General features: G+C 54.7%; 6 protein-coding genes across 6 annotated transcripts; 2 read left to right on the plus strand and 4 right to left on the minus strand.

Moving 5' to 3' along the window:
• Positions 1–673: 673 nt before the first annotated feature.
• On the minus strand, positions 674–1,668 carry JN550_003294 (uncharacterized protein; the record flags this gene model as incomplete). Its single annotated transcript, XM_049314683.1, has 2 exons — positions 674–1,497; positions 1,584–1,668. 2 exons carry the CDS (start codon positions 1,666–1,668, stop codon positions 674–676), a joined length of 909 nt encoding a protein of 302 aa, XP_049174485.1.
• A 558-nt stretch (positions 1,669–2,226) lies between these two features.
• On the minus strand, positions 2,227–3,619 carry JN550_003295 (uncharacterized protein; the record flags this gene model as incomplete). Its single annotated transcript, XM_049314684.1, has 3 exons — positions 2,227–2,279; positions 2,336–3,015; positions 3,075–3,619. The coding sequence occupies 3 exons, from the start codon at positions 3,617–3,619 to the stop codon at positions 2,227–2,229; spliced, it is 1,278 nt and encodes a 425-aa protein (XP_049174486.1).
• A 4,925-nt stretch (positions 3,620–8,544) lies between these two features.
• Positions 8,545–12,873, plus strand: JN550_003296 (uncharacterized protein; the record flags this gene model as incomplete). The annotated part of the gene is made up of 3 exons (XM_049314685.1): positions 8,545–8,980; positions 9,037–9,194; positions 9,319–12,873. 3 exons carry the CDS (start codon positions 8,545–8,547, stop codon positions 12,871–12,873), a joined length of 4,149 nt encoding a protein of 1,382 aa, XP_049174487.1.
• Positions 12,874–13,418: 545 nt separating this feature from the next.
• JN550_003297 (uncharacterized protein) lies at positions 13,419–14,595 on the minus strand (the record flags this gene model as incomplete). The annotated part of the gene is made up of 2 exons (XM_049314686.1): positions 13,419–13,810; positions 13,866–14,595. 2 exons carry the CDS (start codon positions 14,593–14,595, stop codon positions 13,419–13,421), a joined length of 1,122 nt encoding a protein of 373 aa, XP_049174488.1.
• Positions 14,596–16,300: 1,705 nt separating this feature from the next.
• JN550_003298 (uncharacterized protein) lies at positions 16,301–17,166 on the plus strand (the record flags this gene model as incomplete). The annotated part of the gene is made up of 4 exons (XM_049314687.1): positions 16,301–16,380; positions 16,440–16,544; positions 16,603–16,672; positions 16,762–17,166. 4 exons carry the CDS (start codon positions 16,301–16,303, stop codon positions 17,164–17,166), a joined length of 660 nt encoding a protein of 219 aa, XP_049174489.1.
• A 366-nt stretch (positions 17,167–17,532) lies between these two features.
• On the minus strand, positions 17,533–18,804 carry JN550_003299 (uncharacterized protein; the record flags this gene model as incomplete). The annotated part of the gene is made up of 5 exons (XM_049314688.1): positions 17,533–17,941; positions 17,995–18,035; positions 18,093–18,457; positions 18,514–18,536; positions 18,602–18,804. 5 exons carry the CDS (start codon positions 18,802–18,804, stop codon positions 17,533–17,535), a joined length of 1,041 nt encoding a protein of 346 aa, XP_049174490.1.
• Between the last annotated feature and the right edge of the window lie 1,639 nt (positions 18,805–20,443).

A 20,443-nucleotide genomic window follows, 5' to 3' on the forward strand; every position in this document is an offset into this window, starting at 1 on the left:
CTGCATGTATGTATCAATCATTATTCAACGGTTGATCAACAACGACGGCCTCTTTGTCTCAGCTTGGTCTGACTAAGTAACCACGCCGTCCAGTGCTCCACCCGTCGGGCCTGTTGTCATCCACTGGATGCAATCAATGTAATCAGAGACGCCCAAAGCTGAGCAGCAACGTCAGATTGCCTTCGAGGCACGATGCGTTACTCCAACTCCTCACTCATACAAATGACCCCCCTGGTTTGAAGGAGGCGCACTACTATGGTACAGGGGGTGCGTGGCATGCTTGGGTGAGATGGGGTGTCAAATGACCGCTAACTCGCTAGAGCGCCCGGCGGCGGGTTGGCGGGAGCGGTGGTTCAGCGATCTGCCCCACCATCGACCCTCGCCGGCTCTCTGTGCCGCGCCCCCTTACGCCTATAACACAAGGCAGCTTCACGGGCACTTCACCGCCGGCCTAGGTGCCGGTACATCGTCTTGCAGATGGTGGACTGTCAGGTTCGGCCGCTGAAGCTTTCTCTTCGCGTCGGCCAGTGCTATCAGAACGGGCTCTGCAGCAAACAAAAATACAGGGCCTTGTGAGCCTCGATGCCAGGAATTTAACTCCAAAACGCCAACCCTATGCTAGCCCCCGTGCCTCCATGTCATGCCCGTATGTCTGCATGTAAGCCGCAAACTTTTAGTCCGAGTCGCCACCCCCGGCCGCTGCTTGCGGTCCCTCAGATGCGTTGTTCTCTGCCCCTTCACCGCTCTGAGCCTCGGATTGGGACTTGTTCTTCCTGCGTTTCCGCTTTGGCCCGTCCTTGACTACAGGCTCGGCCGGCTGTGCCTTCTTCGAGTTGCTATTCTGCGGCTCGCCGGCCTTTGGCTTGCTCGCCTTCTTCACTGCCAATGGATTGGGGCCCTTGGGGCCCTTTCTCGCCTTTTTCTTCTTTTCCGGTTGGTCTGCCGCCGCGCGCTTCTGTGGTGAGCCGTCCCCTGCATTATTGTCCTCGGCATCGTCGTCCTCTTCGCGCTTCCTCTTCTTGCCGTCGCTGAACCGCTTGATCTCTGCCCGCAGCTTGGCGCGCTCGTCGGCGGATCTGTGCTGTACCGACTCGTCCGCCATGGGCTCCATGATCATGACGCTCCGCGAAATGTACAGAAGCGGCGTGCCCTTGACCAGTCTCAGAGAGGCTCGCGTCTCGAGATCGTTGCTCGCCACGACGTATCTGTGCTTGTTGATCCCCGAGCCCTTCGGGTCCACGACAGAGCTTAAACAATCCAGGGTGCTGAGAGGCTCTGGGTACTGGTCGGGGTGATGTCCGCATCGACGTCGCTCAAATGTCTTTCCGAGCTCGATGGCGTCCGCGACACCCGGCTCCCTGTTCTTGGCGTAGAGGTGGCGCATTGAGCACTGTGTGATGAGCGGCTTGACTTTGCCGCTCAGCGTCTGCTCGAAGCCCTTGATAAGGTCCATCTTGAAGCGGCACGCGTCGGCGAGGAGCTCAGAGTCAACGAGGACTAGGGGAATCGACGTTAGCCAACACCGCATCACGTAAAACCCTGGAGGGCGTCAGAGGGCGTCAGAGGGCGGGCGAAATGCATACCTTGGTAGGGCTCGCGAAACCCAAAGGTCATGGAGTACCTCTCCATGAGCTTGCGGTAGCGCTTCGCCGTCTTTGCTCGAGGCATCTTGGGCGTTGTTGACGGTGATGTCGCGTGACGATGGGCCGGCCGAGTGACGCAAAATGCTTGATGTGATGCTGGTGCTGCGTCTATGCCTTGCGGGAAACTTTTTTTTTGCAGAGACAGCTGCGATAAGCGATTATCAGCACGTGGTGGGGAACATTCAACAAGCACCCCCACGGTCCGCTGAAGCCACCCGTGGACCCCTGCTGAAGTTCCGCTGTGGAGCGGGACGTTCCGCACGTCATATTCCTTTCTTTTGCTTGACACGATGCCTTCCAATGAGCAATCTGCGCAGAGAAAGAGGCGTGCCATTGAAGTTTTCCTTTTGTATTACTCTGGGGTAGTATATAACCCACAACCAAACGCCGATCCAATGCTGGGTGTCCATAACTTCGACGGACCAGTACCACATACGAGTTTCTGCCCATATCATATACTCGGAAACGACATTATTCGTCCAACAGACCATGATTCCTGATAAAACGCCCCAATGTTACCCGAGCCTAGGTGACACCATTCATTGGATTCACCTGAACCATTCCGGCTTGCATCGCAAGACCTTCAATTATTCCGTCGACAGAGAGCTGCGACCACGCTTATATCATCAAGTTTACCTGGGCACAAGTCAGTAATACTCCAAGCTAGAATCGCGTAGTCGGTCAAGACAAACCTCCCTCGCTGGCTAATCCCTCCTCGATTGCGTGCTCCATGAACGGACTCTCAGCAAACGGATCTACCGCCACAGTCCGCGCCGCGTTCATCAGCTCCTCGGCCACAAACGTCATCCCTCCGTTGGCGCCGCCATATCTATCTCCGTCAGCGGGGCCGCCTTCACCCTGTTCCCAGCGCCGGACGCTCTTGCTGACGTTTTCGACAATCTCGTGCTCCCAGAGGTTGTCAATCACTCCATCACTCATGGCGAGGACCACATCGCCTTCCTCGAGCTCTACAATGTCCATGACCGCGTTCTCCGTTGGCGTGTCTGGGCTGTTCGTGCCCAATTGCCGGGGGCAGTCGAACCAGTGCCATTGCTCCGTAGATTTGTAGATCATCTCCTGGTCTCGAGGCCGCACGACCATGATCTGGGAATCGCCCAGGTTCGTTACATAAAGCAGGGGCACCGAAGACTCCGCTGCACTCGCATCGCCTTTGTAGAACAGCTGCGCGCCGGATGCCGTCGTAGTCCCCTGGCAATCGTTTGGGCCCGAGGTGGCGTCGAGTGTGCGCTCGTATGCCGTTTGCAGATACGCCACTGGGTCAGGCTTGTAATGCTGGTTGTTCGTGCTCGGTCTCGTGATGTCCTCCTGCATAGCTGCAACCCAGAAGTGAAGAATCAGCCTTGACCACAGCCTAAAGATGGCCTTGTTAGCATACATGTCTGCAAAATGTGCGTAACACTGCCCACCTACCCTGCATGGCCCCGGGGGCGCATCGACCAGGCCCCCACGCCATCGTTGGCGCAAATGAAGTAGTCGCTCGCATACACCGCATCGTCGCCGTTGGTCCAGCCGCGAATGACCTCCCCATCCACAAAAACCCGCTTGTCGCGGCTCTGGTGATGCGTGCTGAGCGGGTCGCTGAACGAGCTGCTGGGCGGGCTGAGGAAGGGCGGTGGGAACGGTCGCGGTGCCCGCTTGGCAAAGAGGGCGAAGCCCGTCTCGAATCGGAACGGCAGCTTCGGGCAGGAGTCTGTCAGCGGCGGCGTCTCACCCCCTGTCTCCGGTTCAGGGAAGACATCGCGGTCCAAATCATGGTGCCGCCAACGTCGCTGCTGCTGCTGCTGCTTCCGCAATGCAATCGCGGGGTAGGCACCTAGTAAGGTACGTCGTCCCGATCGCCGCAGAATGGATGCTCTGGTTGCATAGCCGAGCGCGCCAGATGTTGACGATGCCGATGACGATGATGTCGCGGCTGGGGTAGATGCCAGGAGAGGGAGGAGAAATGACCTCCTCATCCCCACGACCAGGCCTCACGGGACCTTGGGGGTACGAAGAAGGCAGCCAGCTTCTGCTTGTTGTTCTCTGTCGTGGTAAGGGCTGAGGTCTATCGCGTTGGGCCCCGGCTGGCTTGGTGTATCGAAATGACCGTGATGCCTAGGTACTGCGTAGGATACCTCCTGGGCTGATCTGATGCGAGGGGTCTAGGGGTTGGAGATCTGCACACATGCGGATGTCCGATAAAGGACCCGATTGGAGCTTATCGCGTACTGCTGCGCTGGAGGGTCCTGCTGGCGGTCACGGAGAGGCGCGCATAAGCAAATGTACAACTCTCAAGATTCGCAGCACTCCTGGCGCGGGCAAATCCCACGTGATTCTATTGAACCATCATCCCCCGGATGGACGTTGGTTGTGCCCGGCTTCCAGGTTGTCAGATTGATTGCTTGGACCATGTCTGACAGCAGTGTCAAACGATGGCACACAGCCTTAGTGGGATTCATATGACATCACTTGCAAGGGCAAATGTTCAAGCATCCCGCTCTCGGAATGATCCACTACTCAGTCCCCTAATTGACGGCGAGCCAGGGGTCAGCATTAATGCTGTGCGACTCACTACCAACCTATTCATAGCACACAGGAGCTCTATAGGGATGAGGTACAGTAGACTAGAACGCTCATTTTGCTGTTCCATCATCCGGGTCAGGCACTTCAAAACAGATCCCTCACGTTGGATCAGTGTCCAACTTCCGCATTCATCATGCAATCCGGTTAGCCTAAGGCGGCATGCTTGCCTTGCCTAAGCAATTCGTTGGGGGGTCTTCTGGAGTGCAAAAGACGGGATGGGATCATCGACGGCGGGGACCTCAGCCTCAATTATATATTGAGATCCGCATGTCTCCTCTGCGAAGTAGGAATGCCGTGCACCCGGCTTGGGGGCTCTGGAGTTTTGAAGCCCCTAGCGCGATCGACTAGGTATGACGAGCTTAATGATGGGACTGGGAAGAAGAACCCAAAGAATAATAACAAGGGAGAGGCAGGTCTGTTGTGGAACGACCCGCAAAGTCGGTGTATGCGATGCCGATTTCCCTAGAGCCCCTGGGAGGTGCTGGCAGAGTCTTGCTCCCGCACTCAATCCCGTCCAGTCGATTAGCCCGCAAGCCGTCAGGAGTTAGTGGCAGACCGCTAGACTTCGCTCGAAAACGTGGCTGGCACTCGGCATGAGATCGGTTGACTTCGCGGTCCGCGTCGTAGGTCGAGCAGTTTAATTCAGTTTTGGGTTTGATCTACCGATCTTACGCGGGACACGGTGAGGAACGCGTATGCTTGGGGCTTGGTTCACCTATTGATTATTCCTTCTGCAGTCCGTACAAGTGACCGCCAATGAATGGTCTCTCAAGGCCGAGCCATGTCACGCCATTACTTGGGATGTGTGGGAATAATCTCTTGCTGTAAGACTTTGCGGAAATGCTTTGTCAGCGCTACGGCTCTGGGCATTCCCAACCACATGGCTCGCGTCACCTAGTTCGAGGGCGCGCCCGTCATCCCCAGTCTATACCTTGGTGTCCGAGGTACTCCGTGCTCCGTACGCTTCTCATCTTTCGACCCAGTGCTCAAGAAGTCAGCTGTAGGAAGCGAGTTGCACCATATGGGACTGACAAGGACTCGAATGCTGGTGCCTGGACTTTTGAGAAGGGGGCTGGCATCGCGAACTGCCTTTGTCCAGTTTCGTTAGAACACGATGACGGTTCCAGGAATTCATTGGTTCGGGACCCGCAGCACGATCGCTTCTATCCGATCCTTGGCGCTGGAATACGATGAGGAACGCTAGACGTACGCGGCTCCAAAGCCCCTAGCGTGCCATCCAATGGTCTGGCCTCATGTCAACCAGCAACTAGCCGCTCTGCTGCCGTTGCATACACTTACAAATGTGTGTTTCAGGCCGCTCTGGATTGCCTGTCAGCCGTGACGCTCATCAGCCCTTGCGCCTTTGTGGAAACTGTACGTACTTCTCACCCCTCACATCATGGTCAGAACCCGTGAGCCAGTCATTATGCAGTTGTCAGAATGGGATCCGTGATGTTGAGGCTGGTCCGTTATCCCGTTGCATCCGGCGGCCACGCCCTGGGCGAATGGATCCAACCAGGCCAAGCCAGATTGTGGGCGCTAGTGTCGTGTACCAACCTCTAGCCAACCTCTGGGCGATAGGGAGAGTTATCTGGCCAACATTGACTTGTCCAACATTGGGTGGAAGAGGTATTGCCCGGTTGGATCTTCCAAGAAGTTGAAGAATTGCGTGGCAGGCTGAAAATCCCCGATTGCTTGCATCGTTGGGTCCGAAGAAAATCTTGTATGCCAACTGGGGGTTAGCGTCGCCGGAATGGGCAGGCTTCCGTGAACATCACAGAATAGCATCTTTTCAGTCGCAGGTGAAGCTTGGCAGGCAGTGCGATGATCCGTACATCCCTGTTGGCGTCAAAGTATCTCAAAGCAGAAGCTTTGGCGACTTAATTACCACATGGCCCGAAGCGTTTGCCCACGATCATGGGTCGGGCCTGAAAGCGCTGCTGCGAGGATGCCTACTGCAGATGTGTACCTAGATGCGCAGCACCAAACCTGAAATTTCGGCCTCGTATTCTCGCGCACAGGTAGGTCGTGGGGTGTGTGCTTTACGTAGGCTTGTAGACTTCAGTGAGGAAGGTCCACAGGATGCCGGTTTGCATGAGGGAGCTGGGTTCTCAGTGTATGCTCATACTACATGTCGGTCGACTGTTGCTACAGCTGGGGGGGTGATTTTCTTTGTCATTTTGCGAGTGTATTAGTGTCAGGTGCATATCTTGAAAATCGCATGTCTAAAAGTGGTATTGTGGAGCTGCGGCGTCGCGCTGGGAGTGACTATCGTCTGCGAAAGACTGGGGCATTACCGCGTGCATAGCGTCATACAGGCCTCGTAGAGTCAAGTCAAGGTCGAGAAGAGCTGGGCCAAGAGGCGCGCGCGCTCGTCTTATAATATGATCCGTTCGCCTTATTTCTCCAGACGACAGAAAAGCCAAACTCTATTGACAGCCGACAGTTCCCTGGGGCAGCTAGCTTGTAAGTCGGGACTCCCTAGGATCCGCGGCCGACTCTTTGGGTCTCGTCTCGTTACAGGTCGTCGTTTTCTCTGACAGGGCCGTTGCATTGACTCGCCCGAGACTTCCGCAGCCCCCGAGCTCCAGCCTTCTGAGACGACGACACACTAGGAATAAAACGACACGCAGTGTCTCTCCATTAATCCAATCCTCTTGCGACGGCCGGCGCACCTGCGGAAACGACCTGCACAGCCGACAGAGAGAGTTCGTGGACCGCTGGCAGGGGAAGAAAAAGGCTATTCGAGAGACCAGACGAACAGCAGCAACCTTGTCGCGAGTCGCACAAAGCAACTTTTTTACGAGCAGCCAGCGCAGCGCAGCGCAGCACGGCGCCATCAACTATACCGCAGCTGACGAGCACCGACCCGACCAGCCCACCTTGCCCACCGCCCACCGCCCACCACCCACTCAGGCCACCACTGCTGAGTCGCAGGTACACCGTACGGACACCGCAGGCAAAGCTACAAAACAGGGAGGGTCTCGCACCAGTGTCTGGCCTGGCACATTCCAGATCTTCTTCTTCGAACTCGCCATCTCCGGTCGGCATCTCGCTCGTTCTCGTCCCCCAAGGTTGCGTGCCTGGGCCTCGGAGAGCATTCTTTGCGGCTCTCTGTCAACCACTCATTTGCGGCAGGCATCCTCTACACAAACCCAAGCCAGCTGCCCGCGGTGCAGTGACGCACTTATTAGACACGACGACAAGCCAGTCTCAGCGCTGCGTGGCGCCTGGATCGATCGACCGGCCTGCGAGAAGGGGGGGAAAAAAGCGCGATCAGAAAAAAAAGAAGCTTGAAAGCTTCTCCAGAGCTCGCCGCTGCTCCTGTACGGGAGCCGGAGCTTCCCAGTCGACAAGATGGGTCGAAGTCGCGGTTTGTACATCTCGTTACTATGGTTCTACCTATCTTCATGCTCCCTTTGCCAAGCCCGGCCCATCCTGCACCATCCACACAATCCCTGCTGAGCGCATAACTATGTCATACCTAAATCCGAGTGCCGCTTTGGGCTGAGATCATGGTTGCAAGTCTTGTGCGACACATGGCGGCAGCAACAATCTTACAAGATTTTGTTGCAGCACGGCAGTCAGTGCAGCTGCCGTCAGCAGCAGCAGCAGCAGCAGCAGCAGCAGCAGCAGCCAACAATCCCTCGGCGTCATAATGCCTCCGGGCAGTGAGCGGTAACTGGATAAGCGGTCCAGGCCAGGAACGAGCCAGTTCCCACATGCCACATAATCATGCCCCAAGACAAGACAGCACAGGACGGGAGAGACGGCATTGCGCCCATGTTCCCAACTGTCATTAGCCGTTGACCTGGGGCCGGCTGACGCACGAGTGGGTTTTGGTGGAATTACTGTTGCTGCTTGGCAGTGCTCCCGGGCGTCGGCCTCGCAAAGTTACGAAGGCGGGCGCGCTGCTTTTCTTTGTCTTGTCCCCGGCGTGCGGCGCGGCGGCGTCATGGCCGTATCGCGCATGATGCCCATTTGGGGAGCAGGACGCGGCGATCAAGTGACGGCTGCCCAGCACGACTCAACTCACCACCTGCACCTTGCGTACCCAAGTTAACACGCATTCACTGGCGTGTGGCACCCCCGAACTTTTTCGAAGGAGAACCCCCCCTCCCCCCTACCCGCGTGGCCCGCGGGCCCAGGCGGGCCCCAGTTCGGGCGTCAATTCCCCTATCCGTTCCCAATTCCATCTATCGGCGGGCACTCGCTACGAGCTAGCAGCCACCGCGCCAAGCACTCACTAATCTATCAATGTGCATCATGCTAATTTGGGCCTTTCTCGAACCTGACAGTCCTCTCGTTGTCCTCGCTCATGTCCCAGTTTTCTGGCAACCCCCGGGACTCCTTCACCGCGTCACCCACGACGGCCCCGCCGCAGCAAAACGACCCCTACTCCAAGGCCGACTTGCACACCCAGTCGCATCACAACCCTCCTCCTCGTCCGCCGCCCTCCTACGCCCAGGACTACACCCAAGAGCCGAGCACGCCCTCACCCTCGTCGCCCGTGCGGCCCAACTATGATCACTCGCCAGTGGCAAACTCCCCCGGTGCCCTTGCAAGCCATTCCAGAACTCGAAGCAGAAGCTCCTCTCGGCCGCTGTCCATGATACAGGCCTACCAACCGCCCCTCATGGACGTGAACGAAGACACTATCCCGGAGCTGCTGCCCATCTTCACCTTTTTAAACAGCCACGCCAACAAGTTATACCAGGAAGGATACTTCCTGAAGCTCGATGACCAGAATACTCGTTCGTTCTGACCGACCCACCCTCGGTGCGAACCATATGCTAACTGATATCTACAGAGGGCAAGCCAAACCCGGACAGGACGTGGACGGAATATTTTGCCCAACTCGTAGGCACCGTACTGTCGCTATGGGACGCAGCCGAGTTGGACGCCGCAGGCGAGGACGGCGAGGTCTTGCCAAAGTTCATTAATCTGACGGATGCGTCGATCAAGATGGTAAGGCCCTGCTCTCAGCCCTGGCTGCCCTGGAGGAACACACCAAGTCAGCATTACGGATGCGCCGAACAGTTCGAGGGGGGTTCGTCGTTTGAGCGGAACTTGAACACTGACAGACTATTAGATCGACTCGTTACCGACCAGATCCAACGATGAACAACCCCTGCAAAATATCCTGAGCATATCGACCGCTGGAAGGAACCGTTATTTGCTACATTTTAATTCCCGACATTCACTTATTCAGTGGACTGCCGGCATCCGTCTGGCCATGTTCGAGCACTCGACCCTCCAGGAGGCCTACACAGGAGCGTTGATTGCTGGGAAGGGCAAGACACTAAACAATATCGGTGTGATAATGGAGAGGGCGCGGCAACCGACAGAAGAATGGGTTAGGGTCCGATTTGGTGCCGGCGTGCCATGGAAGCGCTGTTGGTGCGTCATTAGCCCACCCGACGAGAAGGAGTACCAAAAGCTCCAGAAGGAGATGAAGAAGAAGTCACCATATGATCGTTCGCACCCACCCATCCTGAAGGGAGACATCAAGTTCTACGACACGCGGAAAGAGGGCAAGAAGCAGAAGAAGGCCAAGCCCATTGCCACGATAACCGACGCATACTCGGCTTATGCCCTTTACCCTCAGGCCAAGTCCCTCATTGATGCATCGACCCTGATCAAGATCGAGGGAGACATTACAATCCACTCGGACCCTCCGTCCTCAACCGAGGGCTTCGTGTTCATCATGCCCGAGGTCCACCCGGCTGTGAGCGGATTTGGCATGATGCTGCAATTTCTCTTTCCAACATGGGATACATTTGGTCTGTATGGACGCCCAGGCAGACTTGTCGCCAGTACCATTGACCCCAGGTCCCTAATGTTCGCCATGCCAAAGCATAAGCGCTACGGCTACCTGGAGATCTTGGATGTCACATCGTTGATCCTCACAGACGGGAGCTCTGGCTGGGCTGAGAAAGACTGGAAGAAGCGCCTCAAGGATCTCACCGGTCAACGCATGACTACTGTCGATGATGCGCCACCCAGTAACACCCACAGTCGGACCAACAGCAGAAGTAAGAGACTCAGCTTTGGCCCAGCAGTAGAAGGTGGTGCGAAGCCGCGTGTCGGTTTTGCGGACGGAGGGGCACCCCCCTCTGTGCGCTCATCGCGGTCCATGTCTCTCACCCACCGCCCACCAACGCGAACTGATTCCGCTCCGCCGGTGCAAGGCTCGGAACGAGGGCCGTCGGCCATGGCTGGCGCCATGAAGTCCGGCCATAATAGGAATGCATCGGATTCCAACCTGCCGGGTGGGCCTCCCCAACCGCCGTCTCACATGTCCGGCCCCGCAGCCGAAAGCCCATCAGGCCGTGGCCCGAATCCTGCACGCAACTTTGTGAATGATCTGGCGTCCACACCGGAGCGGATCAGCTCGGACGAGGAGAGGGAACCACCTGCAAGGGGACTAGACGGCATGCGGCATCTGGAAACTCCGGAGCCGGTGTCTAGGCCACCTGCCTTCAACCACGCGCCTGGAGAGAAGCCGCAGCAGAGGCCGTACCACTCGCCCGAGCTGCGTCGTGCCAATAGCCGGATGTCCAGTACCACGTTGGCGCAACTTGCCCAGGCCGGAGGCATCGAAGGCGTCGCGAAGCAGGAGGGATGGACAAGTGAAAGCAAGAGAAGCGCAGAGGACCGGGATCCGGCTTCAACACAAAACGACCACTATGGTCCACCTCCGGTACATGCTCACGCCAACAACCACGCTGGGATGAATGCTAATGCCGGCTCTCGTGAAGATTTAAGGACCAACACAACACATTCACCTGGCTCGCTCCATTCTCCGGGCCTGCCACCGCCGGATCTTGGCCTCAACAAACAACGCTCAAAGTCACCACTCCACCAGAATCAAAATGTCGCTCTTCCAGAACCTGGCCCCATAAGACCCAGTCCAGGCTCTCGTCCGGGTACCCCAGGGAGCCAAGGTATGCGGAGTCCCCCACCCGGACCCGGTCAGGGGCCCGTGCCGCACGGCCGGCCCCCGCCAGGACGAGGCCCTCCACCGAACATGCAACCACCACAGCAACGTGGCCCCCCTCCTAATATGCCTCCTCCTGGTCGAGGCGGCCCACCTGGTAATATGGGTCCTCCGCCACCACGAGGACCACCAAATCAGTCGCAAAACATGTATCGAGGACCTCCTCCCGGTCCTGATGGCCGCCCGGGTACTCCCAGCCGGAATCGACCACCTCCGCTCAACACGTCCCCTCCCATCCAGCGAAAACCACTTCCTGCGCGGGGAGACAGTCTAGCACACCGCAGCGATGGTCTACCAACCTCACCGACTGCGTCAAGCAACGGCAGCTTCACTCGAGCTATCGATCCCAATGTGGTGGCTCACATCAACAACTACAATTCGAGTGGTAGAGCCACTCCGCAGTCTGGTGTTGTACGCCACGATACATTTCGGAGCACCGCCAGCAGCAACTATGACTCGACTGAGAGTCCCGAGTACGCGAGCACGAGACCATCAATAGATTCGGCTGTATCTGTGGAAAGACCACGAGCTGGCGTCCTTCGAACTGTCGGTGATGACAACACAAGCCAACCTGCCAACGGGTCTGGTTTCAATATTCCAGACGTGAACTTCGGACCAACTCTGAACTATGCATCGAACCAGGCCAGGCACAAAGTCCCGGCTCCCGAGATGGCTCCTCCAGTAAGGTCATTTTCCCCGGCACCTCGATCTTTCTCGCCTGGTCCCAACCCTCCGAAGAAGTCACCAGGAGTAGATGCGGGACATGGTCGAAATGGTTCGGATGATACTCTGCAAAGACGTAGTATTATTTGGCAGCCTCCCGGCGCTGCTGCTGCAAACGGTTCTGGTCAGGCCATCTCCGCGGAGCAGTTTGTACAGCAACGGGCTGCAGCCGCCGCCACACCGCTGTACGCCCACCAGCGCAAGTCGTCCGGTAACACGCTTGGTGGTTATGGTACCGGGACTCCCACACCCCCTCTGGATCGCGGTCACGGTCGAGATTACATGCATGCTCACTCCAGAAGCAGCTCCCAGGATCTGCTTCAGCGACCAAGCTCCTCGGGGGCCGGAGCTGTCCTCGGCGGTCAAAAGAGTGGTGAATCTCACCTTTCTGCACGCGAGCAAGAACATGTAGCACGGATAACGGGCACGCCTCTGATCAGTGTTGCCGGCAATAAGAATGCGCCGCAACCAGATGCAGGCTTAATCGGTGCCATCGGGGCAAGGGAACGCGAGAAGCAGCAGATGAAGGCTGGATACAGCGGGCAGGCCGTGCAGCAAGCCATTACTCAACGTCAGCAGATGCAAGCGATGCAAAATTACCAGCAGCCAATGCCATCACCAGGCATGCCCCCGCCAGCTGGCATGTACTCCAACCTGGGTCGTCAGTCGCCTGGCCCACAACAGGTATATGGGTTCCCACAAGCCCTGCCGAGCCCGGGTCTGCAAGCAGGCGCCGGGTGGGCGAGTCCAGTAGGTATGTATGGATCACCTCGACAGGCCAACTTCCCGAGCCCCGGATTTGTCTCGCCTCAGGGTCAATACTCGCCGCAATACACTGCATCGCCAGGGCAGAGTCCGCGACCGGGACAGCAGCCCCAAGGCCGGCCAGGAATGAACTCTCCATACCAAGGGCCTGCGTTTTAGGAGACGGAAAGACTACGAAACAGGTCGTTAAATGGATACCAAGTTCCTGATGAGAAGTACTCCTCGGCAGATCCGCTGCCGACCCTCGAAGGCGGCTACAGTAAAGGTTGGGTGAAGCACAGAGCATTGTATATAGAGATTCAGTGTATGGCCAACGAGAGATTGGCAGTTGAGCCTATGAGTGAGTGGATGAAGAGAAAGTCGACTTAAAGAAAGCATTGGGGTATCACATGGCATTGGAGGGAACTAGCCTCGAGACGCATAGCTTTTCGTTTTCCTTTTTACCTCTTCGATTCTTGTCTATCATATTGAATAGCATAAGATTTTGGGAAGGTTGATTTGATAATCATGAATAGGAGCACTCTTGCATTGAATTAATCAAATGCTGAATTTTGAGTCACCTATCATAAGGCCCAAACTGGAGTTTTTGATGCACCGTCAAATCAATGAAGGGCAAAACTTAAGTCAGGCAAGACTGCCGAGGCTAGAGTACATCATTGGTGGTGAAGCCGAGTCCAAAGGCCGCCGATGCCTTTAACACCAACCTAAGTCTTGATGTCCAAAGCGACAGTGGCATTCATGACTGAACTGCCGTAGAAGACTTCAGAGCCGGCGTTGCCCACGGTGACATAGTCGCTGTCCGCGATGTAGCCCTTCTGCGCCATGGCGTCCAGCCAGTCCTTCAAATCGCCCTGGAATACGCCATCGAAACCCTCGTCGACCAGCAGACTCCGCACGGTCACCCCGCTGGCCGGTTTCTGCCCTTCGTATAGCTTCCAGCTGGCGCCGAAGAGGTCGAGCGTCGCGACGGGGCCCTCGGCATACCCGATCGGCACCTGCCCGCCCCAGATCCGGATCCAGAGCATGAACTCGGACGTCGCCGTCGATTCCGTGTCGCTCGGGGTCGGGGCGGTGATGAAGTCGAACACGTTGCTTCCTGTCGGTTTCACGTCAGTATGGTGGTGATAGAGGAGAATGACCCAGAAACATACCCCTGAATTCGGTGGTGTTGGTGCGGCTCCACTGGAAAAATGCAGGAATCGAAGTTATGGCACTGAGCTTCTTGTTCAGGTTGACTCCAACGCCGATGTTGGTATATCCCTTGCAGAGGTCCTTGGTCGAGTCGACCAGGTCGATATCAGTGACGCTGTTCCAGACTACCTCGCGGGTGCCGTCCGTGGCCTCGAGGATGCTTTCAAAGTTGGTACACTGCGAGCCGACCATCTGGTCGGCGTTGTACATGGAGTTGGCGACCACCCATGGCATTCCTGGCAGCGTGAGGATGTCGTTGTTCCCACACTGTTCGGTCGCAGGCACCTTGAAGGAAATCTGAGTTGCTTCACTGTACAAGCCGCTGACAATCTGGCTTGCTCTGGTGCTGGTTGAAGCTTCTGCAGTTGTGGATTCCAATGTTGCTGTGCTCGACGGGACGACTGTAACAATGTCGGACGCGACGGTAGTAGACAGTTTTTCGGTCGGTATAGCTGAGAATGTCGACAGATCCGTGGAAAGCACGGTTGAGCCCGGAGTAATCGCCTGGCCAGAAGACGAGACGAGCGTAGGATAGCCCGCAACCTGACTCGATGTCTGAGATAAGGCCGTCGTTGATGAAGTCGCCGTTGCACTTGGCGGTGGCCTGCCGCATCCGTGCCTGCGGGCATTGGGCAATGCGTACGCAACAAATGGGCACAGAATAGCCGGGGCTAAATTTTGAGCCTTCATTTTGACAATTTCACTGGAAAGAATGGCGAGTGAAACTGAGTGGCCGTTGCGACTGGAAATTTCGAACCGTGTATGTCAGGAAAAGAATGGAAATGGCCGCGAATCCGGGTTCGGGCGGTAGAAAAGAATGTACAAGCGAATGAGGACGAAGGAACCGAGAGCGTGGTGAAGAGTTTAGAAAGAAACAAAATACTACATGTTGCCCATGAGGTGATATACTCGCCCGGTTGCCGTTGTGCCCCCTTATCCACACAATAGTGGACCGCGGAGCTGTCATCGATCGGGGAAGTCTAGGAGGTTTCATCCAAATGGAGTCGACACCGACTCCCGCAGAGGGATCTACAGCACCTGCATTAGCGCCCGCCCACCAGCCAGTCAGTTTGTCGCCTGCCGCTGACAAGGCTGCGTTTGATGAAAGGGTTCCGTCGAGACCGGCCTAGAGTGTTTGAGAGAACAAACCTCAGATAGAATGAGGGTACAACACCGTGCGGATCCACTTTAAGTTTGTAGCTTTTGCGGAGTATTATAAGAACGAAGAACACCAGCAACTTTGCTTGATAGTTCGTCAATGTCCCCTAAGAACTAAATTTTCAACTCGGATTTCAGATATATTTGTTGATCCTAATTAAGACGAACCCTGGATATTACTTACTTTGCACATGCATGATGAATAGCCACGCAGAAAGGCGCCCGGCCTACAGATATCCTACTCAAAATGGCCCATTTATTTCGTTTAGTGCAAGGATGCATGGAAGGAGATTTTATAATACTCTGCAAATACCTGATTATCTAGGTGGCTGTTACGCAGGCAAAGCATATATCACAAGCCCCCAATTGAGCAAGATGGATCTGTGATTTGTTCTTTATACATTGAAAACACTTCGGGTCGTGTTAATACTGGAGAGTTTGCGTCAATTATTCATTCGGTTCAACCGTTTTTGTTCCTGAGTTCGCTGACAACATAGGAGTTGGTCACAATTGTGTCGCCGCAAACGGAAATCTCTTGTCCATCTCGACGTTGACAAAGGTCCGTACTGAATATTGTCCACCACACAACATCGGCTAATGAACAGAGCAAATTTGGAATCTTCGGATAGAACACTCGACAGTATGGCAATCCAATTACCAGTCCGTCCAAAGGAACCAACCACCGTTACTCGAGCAAAGAATCTTTCGAAATACTTTAGAAATGATCCAAGATTCGTCTTGGAGTCGCAGGCTGGGAAAGGAGGCCAAGCGTCAGTCTACAAGATTAAATACTTTCAGTCTGGAGATCGAACCAACGTAGGCCGGGCACTAGTGCTAAAACTAGCCGACCCAAACACGGGGGCAGATGTTCAGGGTTTGAAGAAAGAGAAACAGTATCTCCAGGTATATTGAGCGTTTACTGGTAATCCATCGATGCAGAGATGTCTGAAATAATGCTCCTAGTATTTGTCCGGTTGTAGGCATATCATTAGTGCTCACCATATTCCCAATGATCCTCTGGCTCAGAGTGCGGCAGGGCGTGGGTGGTCATGGGTATATCTTGACTTTCTCGAGAACGGGACGCTGACACTGTTCATGCAAAGAGTTAAGAGCGCAGGGATTCACCGCCTACCTAATCGCCTACTATGGAGATTGTTCCTATGCAGTTAGTTGTCCCGACATCAGTCTATCAGTCAAAGCTGATGGGGAGAGTCAAGTGATTCGCGCATGTATAGCCATGGCTTGGCCCCAAAAGCCTCCAGATATAAGGGGCAACGAGACCACGGTAGGTCTCGCCACGCCCACCGGCATGATACAGTAGGTCTTTCGCAGACGTGTGTCGGGATATATGTCCAGCTAAACATATGGCGCTATAGTGGTGATGTCCACGGCGGCAATTTCATGTTCGGGTCAGTACTGAATCATCAAGAGCACGAAATTTCACCTGTGCTACATTTGATAGACTTTGGACAATCTGAGCTGTGAGTATGGTGGATAGTCTGAACATATTTTGCCTTTATTTTGCTAACTTTTTGTGAGATGGGGTGCTACCGTCGAGCATAGTACCGGTGCTACCGCTGAGCAATACAACGTCTTGGACATGGGAATTGTACGTGGCGCTAGCCTGTTCGATTAACTTCTCAGAGTGTCATCTGGCGAGGCTGTATCATTGAATTGTAATTGACGGATATGCTGTAGATGATGGCTACAGTCATTACTATGAACACCGATTCAAAGTACGGGGCTGCCGACATAGAAGTTGATCTCAGTAAGCTGGGCCGTCCCATAGATACTTTATGTCCCGCAGCGGGCATACTCCCAGATCCAGAGGCGAGACCTATCATTGACCCTTGCCCCCATGTCGACCCAGACCTACGGCTGGTTGTCGCTGCGTGTATGGCGGACGAACCGCAGAACCGCCCAACGTTGGCCGAGCTCGAGAACTGGGTTTTCAGCGAAGTTTGCAACACTTATCCAGCGCATTACTTCAGGAACCCCGGAGGTGCAGATTATGAGAATGATAGCACAATCCAGAAGATGGTGCAGATGTGTATCTTCAATGCTGAAAGCGGTGGAGACTTCTTTCCTCGGGCAGTTTTGTAGGAGATTCGGGCTATGGGGGACTTCATATATCGCCCGTCATGCCAGTATACTCGTCTGATATCATCATCGACAGGCCCGAATCGGTTCAGTTGATTCCTTATACATTAAGGCGGCGATAATACTCGCGGCCGAAATGATGCAGGTGGCGAAAGGGATGCAGGCAGTTGGGGGAATGCAAGCCCATCATCTGGTTGCAAATAGGCCTTTTGTATTTGGGTGCATTCGGAAGATCTTGAAACCTCCAGTTGCCACAATAGTTATACGAGTTGTATGGGGTTATTCATTAAAACATCCAATGCGCTGGGGAGGACCTAGCGGGTATCTTCGCTAATATATATGTGATATGAAAAGGGTGTTTGCTTCACCTCACGGAATGGAATGCTTTCTGCGTAGCTCCTGTGTCGAATCCGCTTCGCTTCTTTCGCCATCGATGTCCTGCAGCGTCGTATCGCCGGACTTTTCGTGCACAATATCAGGGCGGACCGGAGGGTGGTTGACCTCTCGGTTCACGTGGCTAAATCCCTGCTCTGCGAGATCGAATTTATGGTTGACAAGAGCCGAGGGCACGCGCGAACCACGTTCTGTGGTGCCGGAAAGGTTTGTAGGATGCCGTGAGAGCCCGTGACGTCCTTGCCCACAGGCAGCCAGAGTTCCGCCGGCATCTTGAGATGTGTTGAGTGGATTGGAAGCCCGAACGACCTTGGCAATCAGCTCAGCCAGGTTGAGCTCGATATGTAGCTTCAACAAATACACGAGTGGATGGAATTGGATATAGCTATACACAGTCAGTGGCTGCATCACCTAGTTGAATGAGATTGCGTGACTTACATAACACCCGTCCCAATCGACATTGAGCCGATCAAAATTATCTAATGATAGTATGAGAGCTGCCCGCAGCGAGATAGTGACATAGCGACCAAACTTACATCCAGGGACAATGAAATGCAAACCATCATCATGTTAAACCGGAATAGGGATTTGTATTTCGTCAGCCCGGCGGCGATGAGTTTTGTCCGGACGCTCCACATGAAGAAGCAGTTCAGGCCGGCATCAACAACGGCGAAGATGGCTTTTTCCGTACGATCCCAAACCTCGTTGATGTGTACATAGGTACGGCTTATTTGCAGGCGCGCAGGTATCCAGATCAAGAAAACGCTGATGTTGATCAGGACCACAATTATAAACACGGCAAGTCTGAGCCGCTTTGCACGGGCCTGGTTAACCATGATCAAAGAAACACGGTTGATGATGATCTGAAGGATGCAATGCATCTGTATACACCAAAAAACCACTGTTTGGGCCATCAGTATACGAGGCACAGCAAACCTGGAACAGTGACACACTCACAGATGAAGAAGAATAACCAAAAGCTATAAGACAGCAACGATGTTAGCTACCACGCTTTGCTCCGCTGGTTTTGAATGAACTGTCCTACCTTGGTTCTAATATGCCCTTCAGGAAGAACCAACTCAAGAAAGATATGATCACACTGGAGCCCCATTCAGCCCATATCATCATGGGGTACGGCGTAAACAGCTTGTTCCTTTTATTCGCGAGCCACGATTGCCGCGCGGCTTTCGTCGCGCTGAAGACTGCACAGCAGATGGAGAAGCCCCAGATGATGCTGCACACGTTCATGTTGATGTCATTAGGACTCTCGCTTTCGTACCAAGATGGCACGAACAACCCTCGGTGAGCCATCCCGGCGTTTTCATCGACGTTTCTCGCGGGGCCCGTCGTCGTCTGCTGGAAGGAGGATATATTCGCTCTTCTGTAAATGAGGCCGTATTCTGGGCCGGTATACACGAGGGTCTATGTGTCTCGTAGAATGGCACTGCATAGCGCTGGGCCAAGATAAAAGAGCGAGTGCAACGGTGAGCCGTGGCTCCCGGGTGGGGCAGCGTGAGTGTCATATACCAGACCCACAAGGTTTGGCTTCAAAACCTCAGCATTTGCCTCTTCTGCAGCTGCGTGAGCTTCTCCTCACGGTCTAGTGGCACTTCGGAGCGTTTTCGTCAGCAAATCGCATCTGTGTTCGCAGACTTGGCTTTTCTCTTTCACACCCAGGCCGGAGCTACAAGCGATGATGGTGCATTAGCGGAACTCTATACTCAGCGGCTCGTCCAGGATATTCCCACCTCGATGCGTTATTGGTGTAGTTTTCGTCTCCACGGCTTCTGGAGATGCTACTTACCTAAACTTAGCTCCGTGGGTCGGCGCCCTATCAGCCCAGCGCGGGGACTAGAATGGATCGTTGGAGTCTCAATCAAGATATCGCATATGACTGTGACGACAGCGATTCAGGCATGGTTTTCTTGTCGAATTCTCGTCACACAGATTGAGCTGGGTTTCAAACCGAGAAAAAAAAAACGTGCAGAGTGTCAATCCGAACCGATGGATTTGGTGCAGGTGATTGGTATCTAGGACAGTAGCTATCTGTACCTCGGGCGCGCCGACGCACACCGCCATCGTGGCCAACTTCGATATGTGCATCGACTGGCGAGAATTTCTCGATCGTTGACTGAACCATATGCAGCCACTACACTGACAGTTCATTATCCAGCCCATTGGGCACCTCGAAAGCTGGAACCTCTGGTGGTTGCGTCGCCGATCCTTGCCTCCACAAAATCGGTCCCGGAGCAAGAGAGTGCCCCAAAGCCCATCACAGCGCGATAGAGTTCCGCTAGACGTGCAGAAGTGGCACTAAGTAAAACTCCCGGAAGACCGACTTTGCCGACTTGCTTCTCGATTCTCTCTGATCTAGGCGATCTCAAATCGCCCGGGGACAGCAAGTACAGTCGGGCCTCCATGTTTCGGCGCATCTTTCCGGCTGGTAGTCGCCCTTTCCCCCGCAAGGACTGGGTCTTCGAGTCGCGCATGGTTTAGCAGACATCTCGCCTAACTTAACCAGCTGGCCTTGAAGGCATTTGACAGGCCTTGGCATAGAGATTTGCTCACACTGTTCTAGATCCAACCGTTAGCGCATGCCGCGAAGAATATACCCACAGGACCCGGTCTGTTATGCTGCTCCGATCTTGCCTCGGGAAATGATTTTCAGCATTTTAAAGAGGTACGTAGGGTCACTCGACGCCCTAGCGCTTCTTTGATTCGCACTCAATAAAGTATCTGACCCTCTCTTCTTGTAGCCATATGCCCTCGTCTCGAGCCAACCTTAGATGTGCCACCTGCTTAATAAATGGCCGAGTCATTGAGAGCTAGGGAACTCGCTTCATCACATTGAGATCACATCGTGTATTAGTAAAAGTCGGCACACATG

The sequence above is a fragment of the Neoarthrinium moseri genome (genome assembly GCF_022829205.1).
Source record: "Neoarthrinium moseri strain CBS 164.80 chromosome Unknown scaffold8_Wmoseri_CBS_16480, whole genome shotgun sequence".
Lineage (NCBI taxonomy): Eukaryota > Fungi > Ascomycota > Sordariomycetes > Amphisphaeriales > Apiosporaceae > Neoarthrinium > Neoarthrinium moseri.